We start from the raw sequence: 26,904 nt of genomic DNA, 5'->3' as shown, positions 1-26,904 counted from the left end.
TTGGATATTGGACCATAATAGGTAAATGTCCAATTTAAATCTTTTAAGTTGAAGTTCTTAGACCACATTCATTCTGTGTCAGAAACCTATGTTGTGTCAACTATGTAATCACAATCCAAATTCAGAGCTGTATCAAGCTTAAATGTTGTGTCCATACTTGCCCCAACTGTTTAGGGTTCGACCTCTGCGGTCGTATAAAGCTGCACCCTGCAGAGCATCTGGTTCTTAAACTATAAACAATATGTCAACTACATTTGTTGTATGGAAGAATTGTTAGCTGTACATGTCTGCCTGGCATTGTTCATCTGACCATTGGTCAATGTAAAGTTATGTAACAGTTGTAATAAAGCTTTATGTTAAGGACTATCAACATAATATCAATGATAAGTAAAGAAGGCGAGACATTTCAGCATATGCACTCTTGTTTATATGAACATTTCATTTATCCCTAGAAGCAGTATCCTAAGGTGCCACAGATAGAGAGTAGATACGTAAATGGTGGTGGTAGGTATATTTAGATATAAAATGGTATAATTTTGATCCAGATTGGTTTTCCATCTTGCATTTTTTTTTTCTCAAAATAATTAAAAACTAATTGCAGCTGTTAAACACTTTTCAGATTAAATCAGTGATTTTCAGTTAATTAATTTAAAATTTAAATCATCCCTGTTTGAACATTTGTTAATAAATGTTATAGAAAAGTGGATATGTACACACACAAAAATAAGAAATAAAAGTGATTCTACTATGAACAGAATTTTCTTATGGTGGTTTAATGTAGAATTTTTTTATTCAGCAGAAAATTGAAGCACACAACCTCTTTACCAGCCATAGCAAATATATTGAATAACTAGAGCTTATGTTTTCTTATTCAGCATTTATTGGATATGCTAAAACCATTGTGGAGATGTTAAACTACAAGAAAATAAATGATATGGATGATGACCAGTTATACTTCACTAAAATATTCCTGGATAAACAACTAAGAGTAAGTACAACAGACATTACATAATGCAAATAAAAAACTTGTGATTTTAGTTGCATACAAACCCTTATTTATGGGCTCCAACTAAATTTGGTGTGTTGAATGATTGTAAGATGTACATGTCTTTGGCAATGTTCATCACATAGATTAGTGATATGTTAAACTCATGTGAATGTAGTGGAACCTTTATCAGGTGTTTAATATACACTCAATCAGGATAAGTAAAGCATACAAAACATTTAAGTGTGTGCAGAATTTTTTGTTGCCTTTGAACAGATATGTTTTTTTCAGACCATTTGAGTCTAGTCTAGCCTATTAACTGCGTTAAAGGCTAGCTAGCTCAGATAACCATTTTTTCTAGAAGATAAGATTTAGCCATTTCAGACATTTGTTAATTATTGCTGCATTGATAATACATGTAACTTTAAAAAAATGTATTGTTGCATTTAAAGTAGTTAAATATAAAAATAAGAACATCAACAAAAGACCAAATGACATAGAAATCAGCCTTCAACAATGAGCAAGAACCCATATCACATAGCCAGCTATAAAAGGCCAAGAAATAACAAATGTTAAACTATTCAAATAAGAAAACTAGCTACTTGATTTATGTACTAACTGATGAAGGAAAGACAAATATGATAAAGCAGTGTTCAGTTGCTTTTTTCTTCTTCAGGAACAATGGAACATAAAAATAGATACAAAGTCAGAGATATTCCAAAGTGCTGTAGATAATTTAGGTAAATTAATAATAAGTGTGCAGTGATATTGTTTGCCTTAAATTACTGGAGAATAAAGGCTTTTTCCCCTGGAAAAGAATCCCAATTTGAAAAAAAATGGCTTAAAATTATTCCCAAAAAGACAACTTTTTTTTTCCCAAACAGTGCAGTCAAGTAGTAATTGTGCATGAATACAAACTGAAAACACTCATTTAAACATTTTTCATGCCTAAAAATGCCTATATGTACAGATTTGAGGGTCTATTTATGTATCATCACTGACAATAAGGGCTTTTATTTCAAATGAGGGTTTACCTCTTGAAGGGGATCTGCAAATTGAAGTTCCAGTCAAATTCATGGTTTATTATAAATTTTCCAATTTGATACAAATGACGCATATTTTCCCAATAAAAAAGGGTAGAATAAGGCCAACAATATCACTGGTGTGATAGGGACTGATGCGTGTTCTTTATTCGGTATAGTTTATTACTGAGAAAATCTTCAGTGATTCCTCATTTTGTCTTTACCTAGCTATATAGAATCCTTTGTCTGTTGTGTTTTTTTCGAAATTATAAACTTTTCACACTTTGATCTTTTTTTTATCCACCTATAACGAAATGAAACCAAAATGTGGAAAAAAGTATGTACAAGGTCTATTCTGAGTACTGATTTTTAAAAAAATGGTCAGTAAAAAGCTTTATACCAAATGTCCTTTAATCAACACTTTACACCCGAAAAGAATTACAAAAAGAATTCAATTCTTAAATATATTTATAAAATATAGTTCATTTTAAAAGAAATATTATAATGTCAGAGCAAATTTGCAGGATGTTCCAATTTAATTGCCATCTTCGGCAACACATAGGCCTTTCGTCGGGAGGTTCACATGTATGTAGGCAAAGGAACATAGTCCTAATTACATCAACTACAGTTCAGTTTGTTGTATTATATTAACCATATCCTAATTTTTTAAAATCTATATCTTATATCTTTATGATATATATATAGATTCTACCACTGCATCGAGTGTAGTACGATATTTATCCACTCGAGACAGTTAAGTTTTCGAATTTAAAACGCGAGGCTTGCCCGAGCGTTTTAAATATTTTAAACTTAACTGTCGAGAGTGGATAAATATCGTATTACACGAGACTTGGTGGTGGAATCTGTTTCTCTAATGATTTTTTAACAATATGCAGGCAAACTTATTCCTTCTTTTCGAATGATCTGCAAAAAGATGTGTTCTTTCTATGTGACGTCATCAGGCATGGTCGCCTTTTTTCATGCCGTCACAATAGGAAATTCAGAGGAAAGCAAGAAAATTCGACCTCATGATAAATTGGATTTTAACCAATGAAGTACTGAGATCAAACGAACCACACTTTGATTAAATCTTTTTTATACAATCCGTGCAGCAAGGGATAAATTGACGAAGAATTAGAGAAAATTTATTATACATAGACTGATGTTACTTTCCCTTTTACTTTCATTGACAGAGCACATTGAAGTAAAATACAAGGGGAACCACAGTTATATTGTCAACAAGAAGACTGGCAGTAAGCCGTTAATTTTATATGGTAATGGACCAATAAAAGTATGTAGATGTTGCCAAACTTGCATTGTTCTCAATTCTGCCTGATTATTCTGCTTAAATAAAATTATATTTAAGCATATTGGTGACTTCACATTAAGGTTTCATGCACCAATGCCACCATTCATAATTTTTTAGTTACTTTTATAAATATTAGATAAATGTTTAAAAGGTTTATAATCCTGATTCTAGTTGTCAAACTGAAGCAGTCATTTATCAAAAGCATTAAGAATTCAAATTGAACTGATTAGTTTGCAAGTTATTTTTTGGTTAACCTGGTTTCTGCATCTATACATATCTCAAAAATAGACTGGTCAGCTGTGCATTTTAATGAATTTCTGTAAAAATGTTCAATATTCTTCTAGAGTTAACTTTTATAGTATGATATCCTCATAACAGACAAGCAATATTTAATCTGTAATTTGTTAAGCCTGTCTCATCATTATATCATAAGTATAATTTATTTATGAATTGTACAGACATTACCATATCAGGTAAGTTTTGATTGGAATTTTTCATTATAAATGTATACTAGAAATTCAGAAATAATTGTGCATTGATTATATATTGCAATTTTGTGACAATCGACACAAATTCAACTTTTTTCTAATAATTAAGATTTCTGTAATTGTTGTATACAAATGGTGCTATATAAATTTAAATCCAGGGTTTTATTTCTGAAACACATATGTTGCAACTTTTGCAATTATAACTCAATGCAATAAATTCTCAATTTACTGTTAATCATTAACAGTAAATTCAGAATTTATTGCATTGAGTTATAATTGCAACATATGTGTTTCAGAAATAAAATCCTGCATTTAAAATTTTGGAAATAATGTATGGAAATTTAAAAAAAAAAGAGTAATTCATAGGTAATCAGTTTTTTTAGCTTTGAGATTGTGAAAACATAATAGAGAAATCTTTTAAAGGAAAGACAAAAATAGAAGTTGCCTTTTTCATAGGTTTACAAAACCTTGAGTTACTCTTTTATGGGAAAAATTGCTTGTATTGCTATATGTTCACATGGGTTTTTCCTCAAAGTAGCAAAATACATATAAGAAGAATTGTGGAGTAATCTCTCGGATCAGGAATAAAATTATTTAACTATATTTTATAAAATGGAATGTATTTTCCTACATATGAAAATACTACCCAATTACTTAATATACCAAAGGCAAGAACAAACACATTTAGAAGATCTTTTTCATATTCTGGTCCAACTTTATGGAATAAACTACCAGAAGCACTAAGACACATGTCAAACATAAATACTTTTAAAACAAACTGCTTCAAGTTTTTACTTGAAAATCCAGGAATTATTTAAATGAATATGTTTCAATTTTGATTTATGTTTTCTTATGTTTATCTTTGTTATGAAGAAATTGTGTGATGCATTGTGAGTGGAGTGTGAGGGCCTCAAGGGAGAATAGTGTTTGTACTAATTGATCATACCCTCTTGAAAGATTTGACATTTAACTACATGCTATGTGCGAGAGAAAAACATGAACCAAGAACTAATGACGATTAAAATAGTAATATATATATATATTTCTTATTAACAGGCAGCATTTAATCGTTTAGCCAGTGATTTAGCAGATGAGTGGACAGAAACATTTGGATGTGCTGCATGTTCAAGGAGTACTATCAGTTTAAAAGAATTGAAGGTAAATATTACTGACTTCTTAGGATAGAATTACTCCTAGTATACTGTAATCCCTTCTTACTTAGTGAGCGCATTCAGAGAGACATTTAGTTATGTGTATAAAATTGTTATTTTTAATGTTTTAATTTGCCTCCTTTAGATGATTCTAAAGTTAAAAAGTCCAAGCACACCAACTCTATAGGCTGTGATCATGATATATTGATCAATGGAACTTTGTGTAGCCCTTTCTTTCTATTGAGACATCTTTCACAGTGGTTTATTCATTCATCAATATCATTGGTCTGTAGTCATGGCTGACCAGTAAAATCTATCTAGGACTAAGATGATTGTCCTATCTCTCCCTGGATGACCCATCTTGATCTTTACAAGTGAGAACTTAAAACATTCTTATTTGAGTTCCTTGAAATGAAAAAATTTCATTCATGTATATTACCAATTTTTTTTTCAACTGATCGGGCGGAGCTTACGTTTTAATATGCATAAGGACAGTCTACTTGAAGATGTGTGTGATTAGGATGATTGCCGTTATAATTATTACTGATTTCTAATCACCTATCAGTGTCATCAAAGGAATTTACAAAAGAATGACTGGACACTTCATAGATGAGTTTATCCTAAAACACCTATCTATAGATGGACTGGTTTATTATGAGCGAGCCGGTTAAAATCTGCCCAGTCAAGTGAAATAAATTGAGTAATATCAAAGCAAAATGTAAGAAAATAGCATCAGTTAAAGTAACAGTTTCAGAATAAATATAATAGAATAAAAGTGGTGCTTCTTATTATTCCATGCTTATCTTCTCTCACAGTTTCATATTGGTAAAACATCATATTGGTTTATGAATGAACCGTTAATAGCTTGGTATTTTTAGCAAATGATATTACCAAGTTGTCATATCTAAAGCATACATTCCCTTAATTGACTAAAATTATCTTAAAATATGACAGTCTGGCATATTAAGTTAAATTTGAGTGTGGTTAGGCTTTTGCAATTGTGTTCAACAAAGAGTATCACAAAACTTCAAATTTTTCTATTATTAAGTCAAGCAGATTGTCTTCTAGAAGTTAATCTCCTGAACATGCATGGAACCAATGCCACTGAACATTAAGCTACCAACAATCAATCAATTGTAGAAGCTAGCAACTATAAGTAGAGCCTTAATCTACCAGAATATCTGAACCATTATTATTGGAATTCTGATATAGCTGAATGGATGGTTGGTGTCATAAATGTAAATGATTTATTTATTCTAGTATAAAGTTTAACATTTCCAGAAAGACGACTACCCAATAGTTCAGCTCTCTGTATTTATCGACCAGCCTATACCATTTCTGGTGGAAGGGTTAAAAACAATAAAAGAACTTGATTATCCAAAGGAGAGAATAGACTTGCTGGTATACAATAATGTAAGATCCAGTTACTTTATTTACTATATTGATATTTTTATGACTATTCATTTCTGAAGTAAAAAAATTAAGTCACCAAATCACTCACTAGTAATGACTGTAATACGTAGGACAAGGTTTAATTGACTCAAAATTACCGACCGTGCAAGGGCTGTATAGTCAGTCAAGGTCGTTAAAATTTCCATCATTATTGACTCAATAAAAATGCATGGACAATTAAAAAAACCAACATTGCTCCATCAATTTAACATGTATATTATTTATCAAAGTCGTACACTGAAGCACAAAAAACTGAAAGTTGATTAACAGCTAACATGTTTGATCAACAATTGATTTATAAAATATGTTTTGTTGTTTATACTTTACAGACATTGTAATAAAAATGTGAGAAAAAAAATACACTCAGATGACTTAATTGATCACATATGCTTGAATTGATTCAATAATTCCATTAAATTATTATCACCAGAAAATTGTCTCAAATGACTTTTACAGGCTGATTATCATGAGGTTGATGTTGAACTGTTTCTGTCCGGTTGCAGTGATGAATACAGATCTGTAACAGTGATTTCTACGAACGATGAAATGACGGGTACAGCTGCTAGAAATTCAGCCATGTAAGTAAAAGTAATGGTGAAATCTTCTAGGTATACAGTACTAATGTCATTATTTATTTAGTAGAATTAACAGTGTTATCGGGATAAATTTGGAATAGCCATGCAATGTGATGGAAATATATAATTTATAAATGGTAAGTCAACATGTACAGTTCGATATCCTTTTAACTTGCATTACAAATAGTCTTTATATTAATTTCTATGTCATTTGGTCTCTTGTCTCATACTGCATCTTATTTTTTATATTTATAAACAATATGATATTTCTTATCTTTTTTGTAGAGATCAATGTTTACTGACTAAATGTGCCTATTTGTTCTTTGTTGATGGGAATGTTCATCTTACAGATCCTGAAACTCTAAAAGACTTGATTGAACAAAACAGGTTATAAATATCTTATAGATATCTTATTTAGTGCTACTAAGGGCTATCCATTAAATGTATATGGGAGGGTAGGAAGGGACTTTTAAAATATCTGATGTATAGTGAAAAAAGACCCATGACCCAAATTCAATAAGTTAACTATCCTTCCTACCGTCCCACATACATTTGAATGGAACAGCCCTAAAACACTTTTAAATAATTATCAACACATATTTGATCTGCTTAACAATTTTACAGGAATCTTTGTTATTAACAATGGCATAATATCTGTTCCTTTTGGATTAAATCTTCAATACCCATAATAAGTCTTTAAAGAACAAATTTTGTTATTTTTGTTCCAGTGGAAAGATATATTACAGACTGTTTTTTATGCCCACCTACGATAGTAAAGGGGCATTATGTTTTCTGGTCTGTGCATCCGTCTGTTCGTTCGACTCCATTCGTCCATCTGTCCAACTTCAGGTTAAAGTTTTTGGTCAAGGTAGTTTTTGATGAAGCTGAGTTCCAGTCAACTTCAAACCTAGTACACATGTTCCTAATGATATGATCTTTCTAATTTTAAAGCCAAATTAGACTGTTGACCCCAATTTCATGGTCCACTGAACATAGAAAATGAAAGTGCGAGTTTCAGGTTAAAGTTTTTGGTTAAGGTAGTTTTTGAGTTGAAGTCCAATCAACTTGAAACTTAGTACACATGTTCCCTTTGGTATGATCTTTCTAATTTTAATGCCAAATGAGACTTTTTACTCACTTGGCTTACACCCCAAACTTCACTTCCATAAAGAGTTATTGGAACAACTAAAGTATCAAATAATTTTCCAAGCATACTGCAGGAATTATAAATCTAAAGAGACTGTTTTTATACGACCGCAAAAATTTTAATTTTTCGTACTATATTGCTATCATGTTGGCGTCGTCGTCGTCTTGTGTCGTCGTTTTGCGTCGTCGTCGTAACTTTAGTAAAAGTGAATAGAAATCGATGAAATTTTGACACAAGGTTATGACCACAAAAGGAAGGTTGGGATTAATTTTGGGAGTTTTGGTCCCAACATTTTAGGAATTAGGGGCCAAAAAGGGCCCAAATAAGCATTTTCTTGGTTTTCGCACTATAACTTTAGTTTAAGTGAATAGAAATCTATGAAATTTTGACACAAGGTTTATGACCACAAAAGGAAGGTTGGGATTGATTTTGGGAGTTTTGGTTCCAACAGTTTAGGAATTAGGGGCCAAAAATGGCCCAAATAAGCATTATTCTTGGTTTTCACACAATAACTTTAGTATAAGTAAATAGAAATCAGTGAAATTTAAACACAAGGTTTATGACCACAAAAGGAAGGTTGGGATTGATTTTGGGAGTTGAGGTCCCAACAGTTTAGGAATAAGGGGCCAAAAAGGGGCCCAAATAAGCATTATTCTTGGTTTTCGCACCATAACTTAAGTATAAGTAAATAGAAATCTATGAAATTTAAACACAAGGTTTATGACCATAAAAGGAAGGTTGGGTTTGATTTTGGGAGTTTTGGTCCCAACAGTTTAGGAATAAGGGGCCCAAAGGGTCCAAAATTGAACTTTGTTTGATTTCATCAAAAATTGAATAATTGGGGTTCTTTGATATGCTAAATCTAACTGTGTATGTAGATTCTTAATTTTTGGTCCCGTTTTCAAATTGGTCTACATTAAGGTCAAAAGGGTCTAAAATTAAACTTCGTTTGATTTTAACAAAAATTGAATCCTTGGGGTTCTTTAATATGTTCAATCTAAAAATGTACTTAGATTTTTGATTATTGGCCCAGTTTTCAAGTTGGTCCAAATCAGGTTCCAAAATTAAACTTTGTTTGATTTCATCAAAAATTGAATAATTGGGGTTCCATGATATGCTAAATCTAACTGTGTATGTAGATTCTTAATTTTTGGTCCTGTTTTCAAATTGGTCTACATTAAAGTCCAAAGGGTCCAAAATTAAACTAAATTTGATTTTAACAAAAATTGAATTCTTGGGCTTTTTTGATATGCTGAATCTAAACATGTACTTAGATTTTTGTTTATGGGCCCAGTTTTCAAGTTGGTTCAAATCAGGATCCAAAATTATTATATTAAGTATTGTGCAATAGCAAGAAATTTTCAATTGCACAGTATTCAGCAATAGCAAGAAATCTTCAATTGCACAGTATTGTGCAATAGCAAGAAATTTTCAATTGCTCAGTATTGCACAATAGCAAGAAATCTTCAATTGCACAGTATTGTGCAATAGCAAATATTTTCAATTGCACAGTATTGCGCAATAGCCAGAAATATCTAATTGCACAATATTGTGCAATAGCAAGAAATTTTCAATTGATTGGAGTTATCTTTCTTTGTCCAGAATAGTAGTTGAGTCAACTTAAATCATTGTTTTATACAATATAGAATGTATATTCACTTTTACTACCAACTGATAAATTAAAACAATCTTTACCATTCAGTGATAACAAGCACCTTTTGTTAAATTTTAATATTTTATGATGTATTTAAATGAGTAGTTATTGTTGCAAACTCCATTAGAAATTTGAATTGAGATCAGTTTTGGAAAAAGGGAAAGGGGGATGTGAAAAAAAAATGGGGGGGGGGGTAAATTTTTCTCATTTCAGATTTCATAAATAAAAAGAAAATTTCTTCAAACGTTTTTTTGAGAGGATTAATATTCAACAGCATAGTGAATTGCTCAAAGGCAAAAAAAAATTTTTAAGTTCATTAGACCACATTCATTCTGTGTCAGAAACCTATGCTGTGTCAACTATTTAATCACAATCCAAATTTAGAGCTGTATCCAGCTTGAATGTTGTGTCCATACTTGTCCCAACCGTTCAGGGTTCAACCTCTGCGGTCGTATAAAGCTGCGCCCTGCGGAGCATCTGGTTTTAATTTTAAAACAAGCTTTTCTTCCCTTTTCCATCAGACTTTTTTTTTTTTAATGACTTAAACTTCCTGAACAATTTATAGTTAATCCAAGGTAACAATAAGATTTAACAGTCTCAAGATGTTCGTTTTCTACTTTAACATAATTACAATGAGATTTTCCATTAGAATTGAATATTATAATTTTTGATTTTTGTTTGTTTACATCAAGTTTCCATAGGGAACAAAATTTAGTTAACTCATTAAGAGCATTTTGTAGCCCTTCTTGGGTTTCAGACAATAGAATAATGTAATAACCAGTACACATACAATGCATGTGTTGTCCATCTGTAGTTAAGGGGTTTAATTGAAGTTCACATGAATAGGAATTTAATGAGGTCAAATTATTCACTTTCAAGTAAATAATTCATTATCAGTGTTATTTAGCTCAATTTAATAAAATTGAACCATGTTGGCTGCTAAAAGCGAATTATTATTTCACTATTTCATTTTCATTATTTATTAATCAAAAACAAATCTTACTTTAGATTTTTATATATCTCGTAGCAAGTGCCCCTTTAAGATTAATTGCTATATGAACACATTTGATTATAACACGTTTCTTTTTTCAGAACTATTCTTGCACCAATGCTTTCACAACATAAGAATTACTGGTCCAATTTCTGGACTGGTCTGAATGATCATGGATATTATGGACAAACAGAGGATTACACAGAGATGGTAGACCTGGAGAAAAAGTATGTATCTAGTGAGAAAGGAAACCTATTGTTACTATCCTATAGATATGTCTGTCTTATGTTAATGCAGAATCTAACACATGTTACATAGGAAAAAAGCAATACACCTTTTTGTGTCAATCTTTAGAACAAAATATTTTGTTAAAAAGATTGATTGATTGATTGATTGATTGATTGATTGAAAGATTGATTGATTGATTGATTGATTGTTGTTGTGTTATTTGTGTTGGTAAGTTTTTATTTGTGGAGGAAGTTAACCACAGACCTTTGGTAGGAAAACTTACAATTCTAGTCAATTAAAATTGGAGTCCAGTGCACCTGCCACATGATAGATTTGAACTGACTGTGTTGACAGGCTTAGTGATACAGTAGACCACTCAATCACCAAGCCACTGACTCTTTCTTAGATTTGTTATTTAGACAAATAATATTAACTTAGCAAAATTTTAAGATATTAAAAAAATCATTGATTGCTGTCCTATGAGCGCCACTGAAGAGACAACTTACCTGTTAAACTATGCGGTGCAGTTAATTAATTGTTGAAATATGCATATAATGCAGTTTAACTATTTCTTTGAGTATATATTAGTTTAAGCTTTCTAGTATACGTGGTATTTAACTATTGTTACAGAGGCTTGTGGAATGTGCCGTACATTAGATATGTTTACCTGATTCATGGTTCCATAATGCCTAAACTACTGAGAGCTTTTACACGAGAAGATATATCAGATGAAGAGGAAAGAGATATCAGCTTTACAAAGAATATTAGGGAGAAGGTAGTATAGGAACACACTTAAGAATTGAATGATTTTTTTTGTAAATTTATTTGTATGTTAAAGCGTTGACCGAGGTACATTTTGTATCAAGCAAGGAAGCGCATTATTCTCAAAATGTGTGCACACACTTTTACATCCCTGTAAACCTACTAAAAGAAGCATTCAATACTTATTACGGTACATTTTTCTATCAAGTTTTTCTTTTATTTATCTGTGCACTTTTAGATATTGTGAAAGCTCATGTCATCTTGAAAATGTACACTTCCTTTTAAAATGAAGATTGATTTTGGAATGACGCGACATTGATGTAAGCCAATCATAATAACGTATAATAATGAAACATACATTGTTATCTTCAAAAGTTTTTTTTATTTCCAACATACATATATTACAGTATAGTTACAATAAAGAAATCGACCATTTTTGAGTTTGTCCGTCACCAGAAAAAAACTCGTCAATTATGCACGCCTTTATGACGTCATTTACCAGATAGAGGGGATCGCCTGTATCCCTGCACTATTAATGTTCACCAAGCGTCTTAGTGATCATCATTGTGCAGGATAAACTAGAAATAATATTTATTCTGTAGGTACCTAATCACAATTCCCTTATGATAGCAGTGCTGAATATCAATTATAAGAATTTGCCAAATTATTCGTGTTATATAGAATTATCATTTTTTCCACCAATCGCTCAACAAAGAAAAAGAAGTGACGACCCCCCTAAAAGCACAATTGATGTTCACTAAATCTAAAGTTTTTGACGGATTTGCAATGAACTCGAAAGATGTCTATTGGTTCTTGGAAATAGATATATTTTACATGGTACCTTGGAGATAACCAATAACAGAATGATGTAAAGATAAGTTCAAAGCAACATTAACCCTTCTTATTAAATTACCGACCTTCAAAATATCAAAACATATAAATATGTCATTTTAAGATCTTCAAACAGAAACCAAACAAAATGTTCAGAATCTACCTAGCTCAAACTAGAAAAAGAACAAGAAATTTTCTGGAAAAATTGTTTCGTTTTTAATTAACTAAATTTATGCCTTTATTCGATTATCTTTTAACAGGGCCTATTTATGTATGTAAACAACATGAAGTACCGTGGACATTTGGTGAACACTGACGACTATAATACAACACACTTACATAGTGACATGTTCCAAATGTTCAAGAACCCGTTGGTAAGATTATAATTGTTATCCAGGCTTTCCATAGTAAGGGGGGATTATGTGTTCTTGCATATGTTTCCTTTGTTGTTTGTCTGTATGGAATCTGAAGATTTTAGTGAAGGTCAGATCAAGGTGAAACTTAGTACACACATTCATTATGAACTGTTAAGTATAAATCTGCCAAATTGAGGTAGTAATTTTGGGGCCCTTTATTAGTTGTTGTTTGATGTGAGCCAAGGCTCTGTGTTGAAGGACGTACCTTGACCTATAATGGTTTACCTTTATAAATTATTACTTGGATAGAGAGTTGTCTCATTAGCACTCATATCACATCTTGCTGTTGATGCAGATTTCACAATTCATTGAACATGTGATTATAAACCAAGCATGGTGTCCAGTGAATACATATATCTAGTGTTCCATTATTATGACTGTTTCATAAACACTAAACATACTGGATTATGTGACTACATGTATTATTAACTCAATTTATATTTCATGTTTTTTTGTCAGTTGTATTTCTATTTTTTATTTTCTTGTGTAATTGTCTATTGCAATTGTGTGATAAAAAATCAATGTACTGATTATGCCTATAATGGGTCCACTATCGGAAATTAAATTTATCTTATCTTATTTTAAACAAAACTAGTACCGGGTAACAAGAATTAATACATTAAACTTTCATTTTTGTCGAGCCTGCAACTTTTGTTGCAGAAAGCTCGACATAGGGATAGTGATCCGGCGGCGGCGGTGGCGGCTGTGTTAGCTAACTTCTTAAAAGGTTTATATTTTAGAAGGTGAAAGACCTGGATGTTTCATACTTTGTATATAGATGCCTCATGTTACAAAGTTTCTGTCAGTCACATGTCCAATGTCCTTGACCTCATTTTCATGGTTCAGAGACCACTTGAAAAAAAATGATTTTTTGTAATGTTGAATTCTCTCCTATTATAAGTAATAGGATAACTATATTTGGTATGTGCGTACCTTGCAAGGTCCTCATGCCCGTCAGACAGTTTTCACTTGACCTCGACCTCATTTCATGGATCAGTGAACAAGGTTAAGTTTTGGTGGTCAAGTCCATATCTCAGATACTATAGGTAATAGGGCTAGTATATTTGGTGTATGGAAGGACTGGAAGGTGTACATGTCCAACTGGCAGGTGTCATCTGACCTTGACCTCATTTTCATGGTTCAGTGGTTATAGTTAAGTTTTTGTGTTTTGGTCTGTTTTTCTCATACTTTATGCAATAGGTCTACTATATTTGTTGTATGGAATGGTTGTAAGGTGTACATGTCTAGTGGGCAGATGTCATCTGACCTTGACCTCATTTTCATGGTTCGGTGGTCAAAGTTAAGTTTTTAAGTTTTGGTCTTTTTATCTAATATTATATGCCAAAGATCAACTATATTGGGTGTATGTAAATATATTATGATCTATATATCAGTCCCGCAGGTTTTATTTGACCATGACCTCAATTGCACGGTTCATTGCACAGTGTTAAGTTTTTGTGTTTTGGTCTATTTTTCTTAAACTATAAGTAATAGGTCAACTATATTTGTTGTATGGAAGCTTTGTTAGCTGTACATGTCTGCCTGGCATGGTTCATCTAACCTTGACCTCATTTTCATGGTTCATTGGTCTTTGTTTAGCTATCTTGGTTAATGTTAAGTTTATGTGACAGTTGTAATCAAGCTTTATGCTTAGGACTATCAACATAATATCAATGATTAGTAAAGAAGGCGAGACATTTCAGTGTGTGCACTCTTGTTGTACAAATGTATTACCAATAATCTCCCTTGAAACTGAATTGACTCTTCTTGAATTCATATTTAACCATTTCTACCATATAAAAACACAATAGAGGTTCTTATAATATAGTCAGTTGTAGGGATTCAGTTGTACAAACACCAAATTGAGATACTTATATTACAATCTGTTAAATTTATTTTCAAAACATGTTTGGCTATTAGGTTGCACAAATGTTTATAAGATTACCCCATCATACCTGCCAACTTTTAAAAATGCCTATGGGGGTTTTAAGTGCAAGAACTTCTTCTTCTTCTTGATGGCTCATATAGTCCTACAAAACCTTCAAGAGGGCCTTCAAATATATTTTTATGTTGTTTTTTGGCTTCTTCATACTCTTATTTTATTTTTGTAGGATTGGGAAAAGAAATATATCCATGAAAATTACTCTGTTGCCTTAAAAGATGGAGCAGTTATAACCCAGGTAGGTGGTATATATTCTGCCATACAGCTTTTTAGCTCACATGGCCCGAAGGGCCAAGTGAGCTTATGCCATCACTTGGCGTCCGTCGTCGTCCGTCGTCTGTCGTCGTAAACTATTTCAAGAATCTTCTCCTCTGAAACTACTAGGCCAAATACTTCCAAACTTTAACTGAATGTTCCTTAGGGTATCTAGTTTATAAATTGTATCCGAAGTTTTGATCTATCAACAAACATGGTCGCCATTGCTAAAAATAGAACATAGGGGTCAAATGCAGTTTTTGGCTTATAACTCAAAAACTGAAGCATTTAGAGCAAATCTGACGGGGTAAAATTGATTATCAGGTGAAGATCTATCTGCCCTGAAATTTTCAGATGAATCGGACAACCCGTTGTTGGGTTGCTGCCCCTGAATTGGAAATTTTAAGGAAATTTTGCTGTTTTTGGTTATTATCATGAATATTATTATAGGTAGAGATAAACTGTAAACAGCAAAAATGTTCAGCAAAGTAAGACCTAAAAATAAGTCAACATGGCTGAAATGGTCAGTTGACCCCTTTAGGAGTTATTGCCCTTTATAGTCAATTTTTAACCATTTTTCATAAATCTTAGTTATCTTTTACAAAAATCTTCTCCTCTGAAACTACAGGGCCAAATTGAACTTAACTTGGTCACAACCATCATTGGGGTATCTAGTTTGAAAATTGTGTCCGGTGACCTAGCCAACCGACCAAAATGGCCGCCATGGCTAAAAATAGAACATAGGGGTAAAATGCAGTTTTTGGCTTATAACTCAAAAACCAAAGCATTTAGAGCAAATCTGACATGGGTTAAATTGTTTATCAGGTCAAGATCTATCTGCACTGAAATTTTCAGATGAATTGGACAACCCATTGTTGGGTTGCTACCCCTGAATTGGTAATTTTAAGGAAATTTTGCTGTTTTGGTTATTATCTTGAATATTATTATAGATAGAGATAAACTGTAAACAGCAATAATGTTCAGCAAAGTTAGATTTACAAATAAGTCAACATGACTGAAATGGTCAGTTGACCCCTTTAGGAGTTATTGCCCTTTATAGTCAATTTTTAACCATTTTTCGTAAATCTTAGTAATCTTTTACAAAAATCTTCTCCCCTGAAACTACTGGGCCAAATTAATCCAAACTTGGCCACAATCATCTTTTGGGTATCTAGTTTAAAAAATGTGTCCGGTGACCCGGCCATCCAAACAAGATGGCTGCCATGGCTAAAAGTAGAACATAGGGGTAAAATGTCAAAAACCAAAGCATTAAGATCAAATCTGACTGTGGTTGAATTGTTTATCAGGTCAAAATCTATCTGCCCTGAAATACTCAGATGGATCGGACGACACGTTGCTAGGTTGCTGCCCCTGAATTGGTAATTTTAAGGAAATTTTGCAGTTTTTAGCTCACCTTTCCTAAAAGGAAATGTGAGCTTTTCTCATCACTTGGCGTCCGTCGTCGTCGTCTGTCGTCGTTAACAATTTTTCAAACATCTTCTCCTCTGACACTACGGAATGGATTTGGATGAAACTTAGCATGATTGTTCCTTAGATTATCCTGCACAAAGTTCGTGCTTCGATTTTTGATCCGTCAAAAAACATGGCCGCCGTTACTTAAAATAGAACATAGGGGTCAAATGCAGTTTTTGGCTTATATCTCAAAAACTAAAGCATTTAAAGCAAATCTGACATGGGGGTAAAAATGTTCATTAGGTCAAGATCTATCAGCCCTGGAATTTTCAGATGAATCAAACAACCCATTGTTGGGTGGCTGCCACTTAATTGGTAATTTTAAGGAAATTTTGCAGTTTTTGGTCATTATCTTGAATATTATTATAGATAAAGATAAACTGTAAACAGCAAAAATGATCAGCAAAGTAAGATCTACAAATAAGTTAATATGACCAAAATTGTCAATTGACCCCTTAAGGGGTTATTGTCCTTTAATGACAATTTTTCACAATTTGTTCATCATATTTGCTAACTTTAAAAAATCTTCTCCTCTAAAACTACTCAACCAAATTCAACCAAACTTCATTTGAATGATCAGTAGGGTGTATAAAATAAAGTTTGTGTTTTATTTTCTATTTCGTCAAAAAACATGGCCGAAGGCATTGTTTACCATGTGAGCGATTCAGGCTCTTGAGAGCCTCTTGTTTTAAATCAATTTTTTGATTGGCTAATATTGGCAAATATAGTAGCATCAGTTCCTAGATTGATACCATTAGAGGAGCCTGTGCAGGCTTTAAATAAATGTCAACTATATGAAATATTTTTGATTTATTTCACATGTGACCATTAATTGTTTGTCTATTCTATAGTTCATTTCAGGGGGTCTCATTTAGGTGTTCTGATCCCCGATCCCGCTTACTGTTTTGTCAGATTCCTGTAATTCTCATTTTTTTGTTATTTCCCATGTCTCACTAGACTTCTTTTCCCGTTTTCTCAGCACAAAATTTTTACTTTCACGTGTCACGCTTACAAAAAATCTGCAATCCCGCGTCACGCTTAGATCCCAATGAGATCCACATTTAAGGCAGGGGTTTTTATCTTATAAAAATAACATGCTCATTGTACTGCATCAAACACCCTAGCTTTATTTTTTTAGAATGTGCTTGCTGTCATATTGAAAATGAAAAGCTATTTTACTTTCTTTTTTACAGCCATGCCCAGATGTATACTGGTTTCCTATAGTATCGGATACCTTCTGTGATCACATGATAGAAACAATGGAGGATTATGGGAAATGGAGTGACGGAGGACATGAGGTAATATATTATTCATAGATTTTTCGTTCTGATTGAACACTGATAATGTTGTGCATGATAATTGGACGAATAGTGTTTATTTTCCTAAAAGAAAGATTTTTCTTCTGACACATGAGACTGATTTTCTGAGAGAAAATTTCAAATTTAAAAAGCAAAAATCTTTTTAGAGCATCTCATTTCAATAGAGTTTGGCTCCCAGATAAAGTAGAAATTGTCTTTCTGGACAAGAAAACAAGTGAATCTGTGCCAAATCAAGATGTGGATGATGGTTTCAAGAAACCTGCCCTCAATAATTTCAAATTTTGAAATACTATTAGGGAGTACTTAACAAAGATTAAGATTGAGTTCCATGGAGTCTATTTGTTATTTTAACCCGATCTAAATCAAATATCTTAAGATTAAGTGCTTATAAGTATTATTTTTTGTTTCAGGATATTCGAGTAGGAGGCTATGAAAATGTACCAACAGTAGATATACATATGAGACAGATTGATTTTGATGAACATTTTTTAGATTTTCTCCAAACTTATGTACGACCTTTAAAGGATAAAGTGTATCCAGGAATGTCAGAGGTATAGTTTATTGATGGAGACATTTTAGGGCCAGAAATCAGGTTCAAGATGCAATAAATGGACTCTCTTTTTTGGATATGGATTAGATATAGACTTTTTTAATAGCTAAAGGGGCTGGACACAAACTACTTTAGTATTCAAACAGTCAAAGGATTAGATTATTTTTTATGAATATTTATAGACAGATTGATTTTGAATGCATGGCATGTGCATATAAATATTAGGAATTGTTAGGTGTATTGGATAAGTAAACAACAGCAACAAATGTTGGTTGGGCATATCCGTCTGGCATGGTTCGTCTTTGCATCTATTTATCATTTTCATGAATCATTGATAATAATAATGTTTATTTTATACCTGTTGTAAAACTTTGATGTTATAGAGACTTCAACATAAAATTCAACCATGATCATAAAAAATAGCAGAGACATCCAAGTATGTACACTATTGTTATGGTGACCTATAATTGTTAATTTGTATGTCATTTGGCTTCTGGTGGAGAATTGTCAGATATCACCCTGGGGTACAAGACCCCCTAAATCCTCACCATGATGAATCAATTAATTATTATTTGTTGTAGTCATAGTAATGAATATAAATATGATGTGTTTGTTTCAGGAAGCCAATGCTGTAATGAACTTTGTGGTGAGATATCGTCCAGGAGAACAAGACCACCTAGAACCTCATCATGATGAATCAACGTACACAATAAACATAGGACTTAACAGACAAGGAATAGACTATGCTGTAAGGATGAACAAATAAAACATTTATCATTCTTCAAAATATAACTTTTACACACATTCTTCTTGAAAGCCTGAATCAATTTATTAGATATTTTAATAGTGCAGTCATAATTAAGAATATATATATGACGTATCCCAATCCTATTTTGCCAAAATAGTGATGCGTTTAGATTTACTGCAGTTGTTAAATGTTTCAGGCAGTCATCATCTATTTCTAAAATTAAAATTTGAGAATTTCTAAACTGAGACATTTCAGCGTGTGCAGTCTTGTCTAAAGTATATTATACTATCCAATACATGTAATTGTAAGATATTTTGATATCTTAGATCCAAATCTGGAGATTTTGAAATTTTTAGCCCTGTAATGGTTGAAATCAGTGAATCATAAGATATAGCTAGGTCAGTGTTACTTATTTTTTTATGGAGACCTTTACTCATTCCTAGACTCATCTATTCACCAATAATACATACAAAAAATTACCCCCAAAAAATATGCACTGTATGTTACAGACCACACCAACTACTTGTAATATATCTTACTTAGGTTTGGGACATTAAATACAATTATAATATATCAATCAAAAAAGAGCTTTCAAATTACATCCCTTTATGTTGGATTCAAAGGGGGGCTGATACATGTAATAATCACAGCAATCATGGATAAGGCAATACAGTTCCAGAATTACAGATTCTATACAACATACTTCAATAAAAATGTTTTTAAGATTGTGCACCTAAGGGTAAATGATGAACTAAACAATTTAAACAATGGTATGATAATAAGCATTGGAACAAAGTACTATTTTATTTGAGATAAGTGTAGGTAATTCAATGATTTTGGACCAAGGTAGACAACTGTAAATTTAAATATTAGTCATGGATAGTTTTAGAGTTTATACTAGATTCATGAACATTGCACAAATTTTGTACTTTTCTTGATTATGTATGATTATACATGCACATACACCAGTTCATAACTGAAATATCTGAGCAAATGATTTTCTTGAATAAGTTGTATGGATTGTTGTGCTCAGATAGAGTTTGCAAAATTGATCACTATCAAGCCAGCCACAATCTTTACCCCCAAAAGTTGTTAACATATCAATGGTCAATCTATAACAACATAATTTTTTTAAAGGCAGTGCTTTAAGGCCTGACTTTCAAGTCATGAGGTACATCTTTTCATACGCAACGTCCAACAAATCTATGTAGGGGGTCATTTGGCCAGAAATAGATCCGGAAATGTTCAATTTTCTCCTCTCCTTTTTATGGTATATGGTTTTTGTTTCTTTCATTTACATTAGGAAATAAAGAAACGATCAGTGTGTATTGTTTGTTTTAAAAAACTTGTTATTAATGTGTATTTTGCATTATAAGCAGTCAACCTGATTACAAACTATGGATATTAATTTGTTTTATTCTAAACAAGTAAAGACAAACTATGGATGGAAGATAATAATTCACATAAATATTTCAGGACATTTGATTTATTTTAATAAATATAGGATTTAAAAACTGCAAGTGCAAACAAATTTAATCATTACATAATCAGCTGATAATTTTTTACGCAAACATCGTGGTGATGTAACTGATGAAAATCACTCCATCAATCCTCCAGCCCTTTCACATATTAAGCAATAGATCTACTTATTATTGTAGAATATTCATTGAATATACATTCATCGTCTAATTGAATATATCTGGTAATTGGATATTTTTAGCTGACATTTTGGGAATCCGATTGGCCGGAGTCTACTGTCATGACTGTACTACCATAAAGATAATAAAAAGTATTTTTTTTCACTAATTTATTGACAAAATACTTGTTGTAACATATTATATTTTTGTATGCTATTAAATCATTTAAAGGACAATGTACTAAATTTTTTTCACAAAGACCAACAAACAGGTTGTGCCCCCCTCCCCCCATTATGAGTCGTGTCCCTTAAATGAGGGACTGTGCCTAAAACAAGGGGTCATTTTAATGTTGACAAAAAAGAAAGAAAATTTTAAAGATTTTTAACTCAAAAGTGGGAAAATTTATTATATTTGGAACAACTTTTGTAAATAAGGGGTCAAATTAATAAAGAAGATTATATATAAGTTTAGAAACATCACAAAATTCTTTTGACATGTTTAAATTTTTGACCATTTAATACTTAATAGATGCATAGTTCTTGGGGAAACGTTTCATCAAATAATATGAATATAAAGGTGCTCATTTTTTACAGTTGGTTGTAATGTTCTTCCAATGAGGGTTACCCCTCATTTGGAGTGTTGTTCCCAACCTGTTAAAGGTCCATCTTTGTGCATAATTCAAAATTGGAAATTTGAACCAGCATCTAATATTCTTACACAAATAAATAAACCCTGGTCTGCTAGCTACATGTTTATCTTTTCTAACGATTTAATTACTAGAATCATGCAAACAGACTTAAGAAAAAGGCATGTAAGTTCATTATACAAATATGACACTTTTTCTAGACAATCCAGATCGTGCAAAATACTTAGCTAAAAATTGTAATGTTAAAAATTGTTGTTGCGCACTAAAAAAAAACATGGGAACTTTCAAAAGTTGGCGGGTATCTATGTAACAAGTCTTACTATTTTTATGTCCCATTAATGGGCATTATGTTTTCTGGTCTAGCTGTCTGTCCGTCCTGCTTCAGGTTAAAGTTTATGGTCTAGGTAGTTTTTTATGAAGTTGAAATCCAATCAACTTGAAACTTAGTACACATGTGTTCCTTATGATATGATCTTTCTAATTTTACTGCCAAATTAAAGATTTTACCTAATTTTCACAGTCCACTGAACATAAAAAATGATTGTACGGATGGGAAATCCATGTACTTATGACACATTCTTGTTTGAAGAAAAAAAATACATCATAACGATAATGGAACAAAGCAGCCTGTGTTAGTGGGGCTTCTTTTATGGTAATTCAAGTAACCTTTTATTCACCTTCTTCCACATCAGAGCTATCAGCTCTTGGATTTGTACCTGTTAAGAGTGGTATACTAAATTTTATTTTTATGCCCCACCTACGATAGTAGAGGGGCATTATGTTTTCTGGTCTGTGACTCTGTTCGTCCGTCCGTCCGTCTGTGGTTCCGTTCCTCCGTCCAGGTTAAAGTTTTTGGTCAAGGTAGTTTTTGATGAAGCTGAAGTCCAATCAACTTGAAACTTAGTACACTTGTTGCTTATGAGATGATCTTTCTTATTTTTAAGCCAAATTAGACTTTTGACCCCAATTTCACGGTCCACTGAAAATAGAAAATGAAAGTGGGAGTTTCAGGTTAAAGTTTTTGGTCAAGGTAGTTTTTGATGAAGCTGAAGTCCAATCAACTTGAAACTTAGTACACTTGTTGCTTATGATATGATCTTTCTAATTTTAATGCCAAATTAGATAATTACCCAATTTCACGTTCCATGGAACATGGAAAAGGATAGTGCGAGTGGGGCATCCGTGTACTTTGGACACATTCTTGTTATATAAATAAATTTGTATTAGATTTGCGTTGCATCATTTTCTTCTATTGTCATGATTGTCTGAATGCAAATATGGGAAGTGGTTAAAATGCTAATGACTGACAGCTATTATAAATGACCACCAGATGTCATTGTTTTCTTAATTAAAAACTCCTCTTTCATTCATACCAGTAAATTACTTTCTCATGTTTATACTGAAAAATAATTTTGCTTGGAGTTAGAAAAAATATGGTCATCAAAAGAGTTGACATGTTACTATGTACATTTACCATTATGTTACTTGATGTTCTTGCAATACACACAGTATGGTGACTAGTCAATCTTTGTGAACTACTTTTAATAGGATGGGAGTCATTGAATATGCGTATATAATCAATAATTAAAAATAGTCTACTTATGTTAATAAGGAAAAGTTCTTTTATGTCTTAAAAATGCATTTCATGGCAAGGTACAGAAAATATACTAAAACAGTAGACTATGGGTGACTATGTAACAGCCACTATGTTCCGTCAGTTACTTTGTTCCGGTGGAACTTTTCAACTAGTTATTTTGTTCCGATGGAACTTTCCAACTAGTTGTATTATTCCGAGTGCAGTCGAAAAGTTTTGGAAAAAAGTAGCTAGTTACAAAGTCCCGGAACAATGTATCTAGTTGAATAGTTCTGGCGGAACAGAACAACTAGTTAATTCGGTCAGAATGTTGCCTTCATAACGGAATAAGTTGTAATTCATTGTTATACATTAATCTGAAATTGATATTTTTAAAAGTACCCACATGAGGAGGAACTTTTGGGCTAGTTTGTTAGTTTCGGTTTTGACTAATTTGCCAAAAGAGGAACTTTGTGACTAGTTGATAAGTTCCTTTTGACTTTTGTAATCAGTATCTTGGTTCCCCTTTGAAAGGTTCAAATATAATATGTTACGCTTTTACTTTGCATCAATTCTCCAAATGGAACTTTGTGACTGGTTGATAAGTTCTGTTGGAACTTTTGGGCTAGTTTGTTAGTTCCGGTTTTGACTAATTTGGCAAAAAGGAACTTTCTTACTAGTTGGTATGTTCCGTTGGAACTTTTCAACTAGTCACTTTGTTCCGGAGGAACTTTTAAACCAGAGGAAGAACAAAGTAACTAGTTATTAAGTTCCTCCGGAACTTTTCGGCTAGTTAGTTCTTTCCGCCCCGAACTTTCCAACGTCGGATCAAAAGAGCATTTACAACTATAGGTGAACTAGGTACAAGAGAACTCTTAATCTTAAATACTACAAACCACTTCTGTACTATGGAAGATAATGATATAACTGGACTAGAAATACACACAACCTGTAATTAACTGCCTTTACAGCGCTTTCGCGCTTTGATTATTACAATGAATTATTTTCTTATAAGTTGATCAAATCCACTGAACTATGATGTTGGCCTTGTTCCGTTTTGCATGGCATTTAGTCAGTGATTCAAAGATGCAGCTGCACACCAAATTAAAAGCCTCTGTACTTAATTGGCCATAAAAACTTGAATGAATAATATTGTTATAATAATAATTAATTAATTATAGAATGATTAATAATATGTTTGTGCTCATTTCTCTTTTACAGGGAGGTGGAAGTAGATTTATACGATACAATTGTAGTGTTGTCAACACAAGAAAAGGCTGGATGATAATGCACCCTGGGAAATTGACACATTACCACGAAGGACTTTATACTACATCAGGAACACGATACATACTAGTGTCATTTATAGATCCATAATTATCTAGAATATACTGTTAACTGGAAAATATATGACTGATGTTTTATTTGAAATTTTCATAGGAATATTGATCAGTAAAAAACTTACAAGGGTTGAAAGAGAGTTTTTAGTGTATTGCTCATATAAAATGGAAATACATGTAATTTCATTGCAACTAGACATCTAAACAACATTTTGCATAATAAAAATGTCAAAATGTTTCTGGTATAGTTATATATTGTTTATTCAAATAGAAATATTTCACAATAAAAATTTCTGAAGGCAGATTGTCTCCCTTGACACACTGCAATAACACCAATATAAATATGACTTGAACACAGCCCAACATTGAATAGAACAGAATTTTTACCCAGGACTTTTAAGTATTTTATTGTCATTTGCTTTAATCACATTGTAAATAAGGTAAATAAAGTGTATCTGAGCAAGAGTTAATGTGTTCGTCCATCCCATTATAGGTACTGGTATATAGTTATTCAACATAACTTCTCCCTATAGTTTGAACCCTAGAAAGTTTTCAATTTGCTGTATGTTCGTACATATATTGAAGGTGTGCATGTGCTCAGGGTTTTGATTTTTATTAATATTTGCTCTTTTTGGAGATATAGTTGAACTTTGTAATTTTTTCGAGTATTTACACTTTTCATCTGCAGGTGCATCAATTGGGTCTCCCAGACCCAATATAAATACCTCAAAGAAAGTCCTACATTGACTCTTTTATAATACAGTTACTTCAGAGTGGATTAATGGGCATAAGTTTGTCTAGTTTTTTCTTGGTTTTTGTCGAGCCTGCAACTTTTGTTGCAGAAAGCTCGACATAGGGATAGTGATCCAGCGGCGGCGTTAGCTAACTTCTTAAAAGCTTTATATTTTAGAAGGTGGAAGATCTGGATGCTTCGTACTTGTATATAGATGCCTCATGTTACGAAGTTTCCGTCAGTTACATGTCCAATGTCCTTGACCTCATTTTCATGGTTCAGTGACCACTTGAAAAAAAAGTTATGATTTTTTGTAATGTTGAATTCTCTCCTATTATAAGTAATAGGATAACTATATTTGATATGTGCGGACCTTGCAAGGTCCTCATGTCTGTCAGACAGTTTTCACTTGACCTCGACCTCATTTCATGGATCAGTGAACAAGGTAAGTTTTGTGGTGGTCAAGTCCATATCTCAGATACTTTAAGCAATAGGGTTAGTATATTCGGTGTATGAAAGGACTGTAAGGTGTACATGTCCAACTGGCAGGTGTCTTCTGACCTTGACCTCATTTTCATGGTTCAGTGGTTATAGTTAAATTTTTGTGTTTTGGTCTGTTTTTCTCATACTATTGCAATAGGTCTACTATATTTGTTGTATGGAATGATTGTAAGGTGTACATGTCTAGCGGGCAGATGTCATGTGACCTTGACCTCATTTTCATGGTTCAGTGATCAAAGTTAAAGTTTTTGAGTTTTGGTCTTTTTATCTAATACTATATGCCATAGGTCAACTATATTTGGTGTATGGAAATATTTTATGATCTTTATGTCAGTCATGCAGGTTTTATTTGACCGTGACCTCATTTTCACGGTTCATTGCACAGTGTTAAGTTTTTGTGTTTTGGTCTGTTTTTCTTTAAACTATTAGCAATGGGTCAACTATATTTGTTGTATGGAAGAATTGTTAGCTGTACATGCTTCTGGCATGGTTCATCTGACCTTGACATCATTTTCATGGTTCAATGTTTAATTTTCTTGGTTAATGTTTAAGTTTATGGGACAGTTGTAATAAAGCTTTATATTTAGGACTAGTAAAACCAGGTGCTCCGCAGGGCGCAGCTTTATACGACCGCAGAGGTCGAACCCTGAACAGTTGGGGCAAGTATGGACAAAACATTCAAGCATGATACAGCTCTGAATTTGGATTGTGATCAAATTTTTGACATTACATGGTTTTTTTTTACACAAAACAAATGCCAAGATTTTACAAATCAATTAAAGATTTCTTCTTCAAACTTTTTAAATCTAAAATTAAATAGTTGACACAGCATAGGTTTCTGACACAGAATGAATGTGGTCTAATGAACTTAAAAGGTTTTTTTTTGCCTTTGAGCAATTCACTATGCTGTTGAATATTAATCCTCTCAAAAAAATGTTTGAAGAAATTTTCTTTTTATTTATGAAATCTGAAATGAGAAAAATTTAACCCCCCCCCCTTTTTTTTCACATCCCCGTTTCCCTTTTTCAAAACTGATATCAATTCAAATTTCTAATGGAGTTTGCAACAATAACTACTCATTTAAATACATCATAAAATATTAAGATGTAAAAAAACTGCTTGTTATCACTGAATGGTAAAGATTATTTAAATTTATCAGTTGGTAGTAAAAAGTGT

At 32.4% G+C, this 26,904-nt stretch overlaps 1 protein-coding gene across 3 annotated transcripts; it reads left to right on the top strand.

Moving 5' to 3' along the window:
- The first annotated feature begins 435 nt into the window (after positions 1 to 435).
- LOC143057905 (procollagen-lysine,2-oxoglutarate 5-dioxygenase 1-like) lies at positions 436 to 24,959 on the top strand. Of its 3 annotated transcripts, XM_076231365.1 has the most exons (17): positions 436 to 504; positions 876 to 988; positions 1,662 to 1,725; positions 3,201 to 3,298; positions 3,775 to 3,789; positions 4,861 to 4,962; positions 6,237 to 6,368; positions 6,864 to 6,985; positions 7,268 to 7,369; positions 10,876 to 11,001; positions 11,633 to 11,777; positions 12,856 to 12,969; positions 15,123 to 15,191; positions 17,875 to 17,979; positions 18,411 to 18,551; positions 19,170 to 19,298; positions 24,376 to 24,959. In XM_076231365.1, the coding sequence occupies exons 2-17, from the start codon at positions 908 to 910 to the stop codon at positions 24,529 to 24,531; spliced, it is 1,701 nt and encodes a 566-aa protein (XP_076087480.1). In that variant the 5' UTR covers positions 436 to 504; positions 876 to 907; the 3' UTR covers positions 24,532 to 24,959. The 3 variants fall into 3 exon arrangements, with proteins under 3 accessions (XP_076087480.1, XP_076087482.1, XP_076087481.1); XM_076231367.1 differs by lacking the exon at positions 3,775 to 3,789 and having other exon boundaries at positions 3,201 to 3,281; XM_076231366.1 differs by lacking the exon at positions 3,775 to 3,789.
- The last annotated feature ends 1,945 nt before the right edge of the window (positions 24,960 to 26,904 follow it).

The sequence above is a fragment of the Mytilus galloprovincialis genome, chromosome 13 (genome assembly GCF_965363235.1).
Source record: "Mytilus galloprovincialis chromosome 13, xbMytGall1.hap1.1, whole genome shotgun sequence".
Classification (NCBI taxonomy): Eukaryota; Metazoa; Mollusca; class Bivalvia; order Mytilida; family Mytilidae; genus Mytilus; species Mytilus galloprovincialis.
The sequence above is the reverse complement of the archived record's forward strand: the minus strand, read 5'-3'. Positions and strand labels throughout refer to the sequence as shown.

Bases quoted from the DNA above. Each gene is read 5' to 3' on its own strand.
- LOC143057905 (XM_076231365.1), top strand. From the start codon at position 908: ATGTTAAACTACAAGAAAATAAATGATATGGATGATGACCAGTTATAC. The intron at 1,726-3,200 runs GTAAATTAATAA...TTTCATTGACAG, and splicing joins AAGTGCTGTAGATAATTTAG to AGCACATTGAAGTAAAATAC. The intron at 19,299-24,375 runs GTAAGGATGAAC...TCTCTTTTACAG, and splicing joins GACAAGGAATAGACTATGCT to GGAGGTGGAAGTAGATTTAT.